Here is a 6,804-nt window from a genome sequence, read left to right as displayed (position 1 = left end):
AAAGTTCCGCAGCGTTGTAGAAATGTTTCCAAGGAGAATTTCACCACTTGCTAAGCTTAAAAGGGTCCATTAGCAGTCTTCTTCCGGTAAAATTTGTTGTAATAAGTACAATAGTAAAGGATGGGCTTCATTTACAGCGAAGGCTTGCCTATCGGATCCAAAATTTTGCGTAAAAAAGCTGATTTTTGATATTTTTGGTATCTTAAAGATCTTAAATGCGCAACATATTTTTTTCGAGGATATTTAAGATATGTAATCATATTTACGTGTTAAAGAAGCCTCAATCTTTTGGAAATGAAATGGGACGTATTGCCCGGTTGGGGCGCATTATACCAATTTACCCTAAATTGATTTTAGTTTCCGTGGAACAAGAATTTCGGATGACATTGTTCGCTGCGAATAGTTCGTGTTGTAGATTTTATTCATCTAACTGCACAAATTTACGGAATTGTTTCTTACATGGTAAAAGACTTCTTTCAGCTCCGCTAGTAACACTTAACGAGCCGAGACCGACACCTGCCAGACACGGATGATGTTATCGGAATAACCGGCATACAGCGTCTGTCCATCGGTGGACCAGGCCAGAGACAAACACTGTGGAGGATCGGCCTTCGAGGGCTTCAGCTCTTCAACCATGGTCTTGCATGCCAGATCCCAGATCTTGATGGATGGACCATAGGCAACGCACAGCCAGTACCGGTTTGGCGAGAAGCACAAGGCGTTGATGACCTCGTTGTGCTCCAGGGTGTGCAGATGCTTGCCATCGTTCAAATCCCACAGGAAGGCCTTGCAGTCCTTACCTCCGGACGTGCACAGGGAACCATCGGGCGACACGGAAACCGAGTTCAGGTATCCGTTGTGTCCCAAGTGGTCGATCTTCAGCTTGCAGTTGGCCAGATTCCAGACCTTGACGGTGCGATCCCAACCGGCCGACACGATGATCGGGTTCGAGTGGTTTGGCGAGAAGCGGACGCACGAAACCCAATCGCTGTGGCCATCTTCCTGGATGGTGTACTTGCACTCGGCCAGGGTGTTCCACAGCTTGATGGTCTTGTCACGGGATCCGGACACGATTTGACGGTTGTCGACGGAGAAGGCCACCGACAGGACATCCTGCGTGAGTAGGGAAAGAGACATACAAACCGTTAGTCACTGCTGAAGCAGGGTCACAAAGTATATGGAGAATGTAGAACGAAACAGAATCAATTTGAGCGATGAGGAATTTTGTATCTGAACCATCGGACACCGAGCAACGACGGAGAGTTGCCCAGCAAAGGACGACGATCTAGAATTTGCTCTAGCACGCTCTAAAATGAACACCATACCGGCCATTGATTGATTGGGCCGGTTTGGAGCTGGGATTGTGCCAAGTTTCTCTGTTGATTCTGGTTTGTTCTGCGGGACTTACGGTGACTCAAATGCATATTCGTACAGGGCACTGTTTTTACATCAAGTTCTTTGAAAACTAATAAATAATACATCCAATTCAAAATACTTTATAACCTATGAATGTCATAGGTTTCAAACATTATTCGACAATCATGAACTGTTTCAATTTACTTTCATTTTTGGAATAATGGAGAAGTATTGGAATTGTGTCTAAAATCCAATTCATTATTAAAAAAACAAGTTTCGATGCTCTAGTTGATTGCCTAAGTTTTTATAAACGTTCATCAGTTGTAATTAGGGATTGTATCCGGAGAAAATTGTTTACTTATCGCTCCCTGTAACAATCATGATCTGCAACACATCATGAGTCTGTTTATCTTCTTTTGCTACAGCTCTGATTAGATCGGGGGGATAACAGTGCATGATAAAATCTATCTAAACAACCTCCAGACCTGGGGGGCGTTGTTACGTTGTGTAATTTGTAATAAAATCTAGTAATTCGAACAGTAACTTACATTTTTTTAAATAACATTTTGAAAATTACATAAACATGACGCTGCCACGATAAAATGTGTAATAAGCATGAAACGAGCTCACCAGTTGATAATCCATCCTCGTTTGAACACGAACATCTTTTCGGTGGTACGTTTTATCATGAACATGAGAGCTTGAACCTTCGTACAGCTCCCACAACCATCAAACAAATTTGATTTTGTGTTTAAAATTACTGATTAGGCTGATACAAATGTGAATTTTCTTTTCAAAAATCCAAAAATGTAGAAGGGAGAAAAAAAAGATTCATAATTTTTTTTGACATCAGTTAGGTTTTTTTAATTTTTAAAGTAAAAAACAGGTAAAATTATGATCCGGATGACGATTGGAAAAAGTTTAACAACTATCGTATAAAATAAAAATTTGAAAAAAATAACTTTGTTTTTCATTTATATTTTTTTGTTTCATTTTTATTTGTTTGTTCCATATTTATTTTATTTTTGGGAACCAACAAAACAAAAAGAAAGAACAAGTTCTATTGCTCAGATAATCGCACCAAACATTTATCATTTATCTAAGAATATTTTTAAGATATTTGTTTGGGTAATTCCTCGTGGCATTACGACGAGTAATACTGCTCGCATGTATTTTTTCAGTTTGCTCTCCAGGAATTAATTCAGGTAGTTGCCAAAAGTACCGCCGTAGCGGTAAACGCGCAGCTATTCAGCATGACCATGCTGAGGGTCGTGGGTTCGAATCCCGCTGGTCGAGGATCTTTTCGTAAAGGAAATTTTCTCGATTCCCAGGGCATAGAGTATCTTCGTACCTGCCACACGATATACACATGCAAAAATGGTCAATCGGCAAAGAAAGCTCTTAATAACTGTGGAAGTGCTCATAAGAACACTAATTTGAGAAGCAGGCTTTGTCCTAGTTGGGACGTAACGCCAGAAAGAAGAAGAAGTTGCCAAAAGTTAGCTTCAGATTGTTCATTTAGTGATTTTTATGCACTACCTAAGAAATCCCTCAATGAGTCTCGTTTTAGATAGCTTCAAGAATTCAATTTTTAAGGATGCCTTCCATGAATTAATCCAATGGTACTATATCTTCGTTTTCTCAAGACTTCCACCAAGATTCTTGTTTGGCACATCTTCAAGAATACAAGTTGTTTCCCCGGTTATCGTTTCAACCAGAAATGTATCCAAGAATAACTTCAGGAAGTGCTCCAGAAATTATTTCCCAAGGAATTCTAAATGAATTTTTCCAGGGATGTCTTCAGGAAAATGTTAATTATTTTGTAAAGAAATTTTTGGAGATTTTGTTCATAAGGGTTTACTCACGAGTGGCGTGAGGTGAGAATGGATCATTAAAATAACCAAAACGACCACTATGAAATGCATAGATAGCGCCACCGTAGACGTGTGTGTTTGACAGAACAGCAATGCTGTCACACACAATATTAAATCCCATATACGGTGGGGCCGCTGCTTTGATGCGGTGAGTGCCAAATGAGTGACATTCAATGATCCATTGACGTCAGTCTCGTATAGTGAGTATAGTCAGTCTCGTTTAAATCAAATGAAGAGTTACTTCACTCGAGTCGAGAATTGTCACCTCGCTATATGAGACTGACAATTTTCACCTCACGTCGCTCGTAGAATAAACCCAATTACTTGATAGATTACTCGAGCAATTGTTCGGAAGACTTAAAAGAGTAATCCTTGGATGAAAAGTCTCAGAAATTAATGGAAGAATTTCATAAAAAATCTCAAGTCGAATTTTGGGAGCGATTTTTGGAAGTAAATGTGATTGAATCCTTGTGAAAGTCAGATAAACGAATTTATTCAAAAACTCTGGAATGCGACATTGATTTTTCATTTTATTACTTGCAATGATCACATTTTGAAAAATGTTCTAGTGTTATATGATAACTAAAGAATACTCAAATCTTGCTTCATAGGCAAGAATCGAGATAGGTGTATTGATTTATTTATTTTGGCAGTTTTTAGCTAAAGAGAGGATCGATAAGGAGAAATCGATCAAGTCGGATAATCTCTTTTCAAACAAAAGTGTCGAATGATGTTTGAGGATTTTCTTGAAGGAATTCAGTGGAAGAATTTATCAAAACATATCTAAAGGAAATCCTAAGATAGTCTCTGGGAAAATGCGTACAGTAATCCTTGTGGAAAGTACAGAAGGTAGAATCGTTGGAGTGCTCAAGTATTTCCTAGAGCACATTCAGAAGAATTCCATTAAAGTATCGTTTGAAAGAGCCCTGAACGGATTTCTCGGAGACTAGGTAGATGGATCACTAGAGAAATTTTTGGAGGGATCTCTGGATGAGTCCCTGAAAGTTTGCCAGAAGAAATATTAGTAGACATCATTCAAAATAGGTATTCCTAAAGTTTTTTCTCGAGAAATTTGAAAAGAAATTTCTGAAGAACTTATTTAAGAGGTATTCGCGTCAAAGTCTGCATGTTGCTCAGAAACCTCTATAATTTGGCAGTCGGATTCACTGCAAGCTGAATAAAGAAAAAAAAGTGACCATTTTGGTTTAGAGCCTTAAGAGACCTTCCGTCAAAAACAGTATTTTAACATTAAGATTAAAATGCACCCAAGCATGGCTATCACAATGGCCGGCATGTCCTCCTTAAAAGGAATTCCTAAGGTACTAATCTGCAGAAATAATGAACGCAAAAAGACGAACAATGTTATTAAATACTTGAGCAATATGAGAGCATGGACATTGATTGCACGGTTTTCGAGGACTCTAAATTTAGTAATGTCAATAACGGCGACGACCACGTCTTTACAGTCATTGCGGAAGGGAAGGAATATTAGTGTAACAGCCATTATTACTAAATATCGAGCGGGAAGGTTAAAAAGCTAAATGATCAGGATTCACCTAGATAAGTGAAGCGATTTATGTAACCTTTGTTCAAGAAGGTATCCATCAGTGCGTCGACATCTTAAATGTCGAACTATTCAAAAATTTGGTCTCAAAATTTTATTAGAATAAGCGCAAATTTAGACACTTAGCGACGTACCATCCATAGTTTGTTAAGGTGAAACAGTTTGGAATCAATTTCTAAGATTGCACTACAATTTCAAAGGCACAAATCTCGCGAAGAAAGCATCCCACAACAGTGCACTTTTTATTTTGGCTTTGTGCACTAGCAGCAAGCTTAAGGCCCAAGTAAAAATGGAGCAAATGTCAAAAGTGAAAAAGCAGTTTTCGGCGTTAAAATCGATAAATTGAAAAAAATAAAAACACAGCTGTTTCATTTGCAAAATAAAAAGGCTGTGTTTTTATTTTTTCCGATTTGCTGATTTCAAGGACGAAAACTGCTTTTTCATTTTCGACATTCGCTTCATTTTTTCTTGCACCTTAAAATAAGAAGATCAGGAACGTTTGCCAACTATTTCTCCAGTTTTGTGCTTTTGAAAACGTGAGTAGGTGCACAAGTCGGCCATTTTGCCAGCCATCTTTGCATTCGGAGATGTTTCACCTTAAACAAATACATGTCATGATATAAATGTGTTATCGCAAGCATGAAACGAGCTCACCAGTTGGTAATCCATCTGCAAATGAAGCGCTAACTGAAAAAAAAACTTTCCGAGCGCGGGTAGAACGAATTGAACAGCTTGGGCCTTCGCAAAGCACTCATTAAAACTTGAGCATTGAAATTAAGTTTCAAAAGTTGTATGTGTATAGTCACTATGGAATTGGGTCAATGTTAGATACCAATTCATAACTTCTCCATTATTCAAAAGATGTAAATAAATGAACAATTTATGATTGTCGAATACTAGATGACACCTATGATCTTCATGATTGATTAGGCAATTTGAATTGGATTTGGTAGAGTTTTCCACCAACTTGATTTAAAGCAGTGCCCCTGTACGAATACGAATTTGAGTCACTGTATTCACTATTCTTTTTGAAACACAATACCTATTCACGTACGATCGATAGGACACATCCTTAAGAGAACTATCTTCTGCCTCGCATAGGCCCGTAACTCATAGATTTTTACTTGTGTTTCTTCTGCCTCGCATAGGCGCGTAAAACTAGCAATTTCCCTGCCAACGATGGTTCCAATAACCGTAGCTATCGTACCGTCGTTCCATGTCAAGGATTGAAATCTCGGAACCGGACCGGAAGCCGGCCGGCAGCGAGAAGTCATTCGCTTGTTCTCCTAATTCATCACAAATGCACCCCGAAAGGGCAACACAAACTTTCACACCTTGGTATGGTCTTCAAAACGGCGGGTGGACTTTCCGGCAGCCAAATCCCACAGGCGCAGGGTTTTGTCCCACGATCCGGACAAGGCGTAGTTACCGTCCGACGAGAGGACAACGTCACTGATGAAGTGCGAGTGGCCATACAGACGCTTCTGGGGGATTCCGTAGCTGGCATCGTCGCGAGTCAACTTCCAGACGATCAAAGTCTTGTCTGAAAGAGGGAAGAGATAAAGTGAGGTTAGGAAATGGTATCAACGTGGTTCTGCTCGTGTTAAATTCCATTGGATTTTTTGATTGAAATTGTCTTTTAAAGCAAGATTTAAGAATAGTTTTAACAAACTGTTTGCGAAAGATGATAAATACTATCATTTTCAAATTAGAATTGAATATACATTAATGGAAAAACACGCCATTTTGATGAAGGCACAACACATTAATTTACTTACCACGCGACGAAGACAGGATCATATCCGGGTACTTCGGATTGGTGGCAATCTGGGTGACCCATCCGGAGTGGCCAACAAGCTGGCCGCGGAGTTGCAGCGTTTCAGTCATGATTTTTGTTCACTTCAGCACAAAAACTGCACTTTAATAAGCAAGGGCAACGAATGCGTGCCGCACTATTCCACGTTCTGCGGAGAAAAGAAGGAAGCTCGGCTCGAGTTGGTTGACAGTTTG

At 39.4% G+C, this 6,804-nt stretch overlaps 1 protein-coding gene across 1 annotated transcript; it reads right to left on the bottom strand.

The window, feature by feature from the left end:
* Window positions 1–403: 403 nt before the first annotated feature.
* On the bottom strand, window positions 404–6,804 carry LOC5580329 (guanine nucleotide-binding protein subunit beta-like protein). The gene is made up of 3 exons (XM_001663232.2): window positions 6,573–6,804; window positions 6,129–6,337; window positions 404–1,113 (listed from the first exon to the last, which is right to left on the bottom strand). Exons 1-3 carry the CDS (start codon window positions 6,679–6,681, stop codon window positions 496–498), a joined length of 936 nt encoding a protein of 311 aa, XP_001663282.1. The 5' UTR covers window positions 6,682–6,804; the 3' UTR covers window positions 404–495.

Source organism: Aedes aegypti, chromosome 2 (assembly GCF_002204515.2).
Source record: "Aedes aegypti strain LVP_AGWG chromosome 2, AaegL5.0 Primary Assembly, whole genome shotgun sequence".
NCBI lineage: Eukaryota > Metazoa > Arthropoda > Insecta > Diptera > Culicidae > Aedes > Aedes aegypti.
The sequence above is the reverse complement of the archived record's forward strand: the minus strand, read 5'-3'. Positions and strand labels throughout refer to the sequence as shown.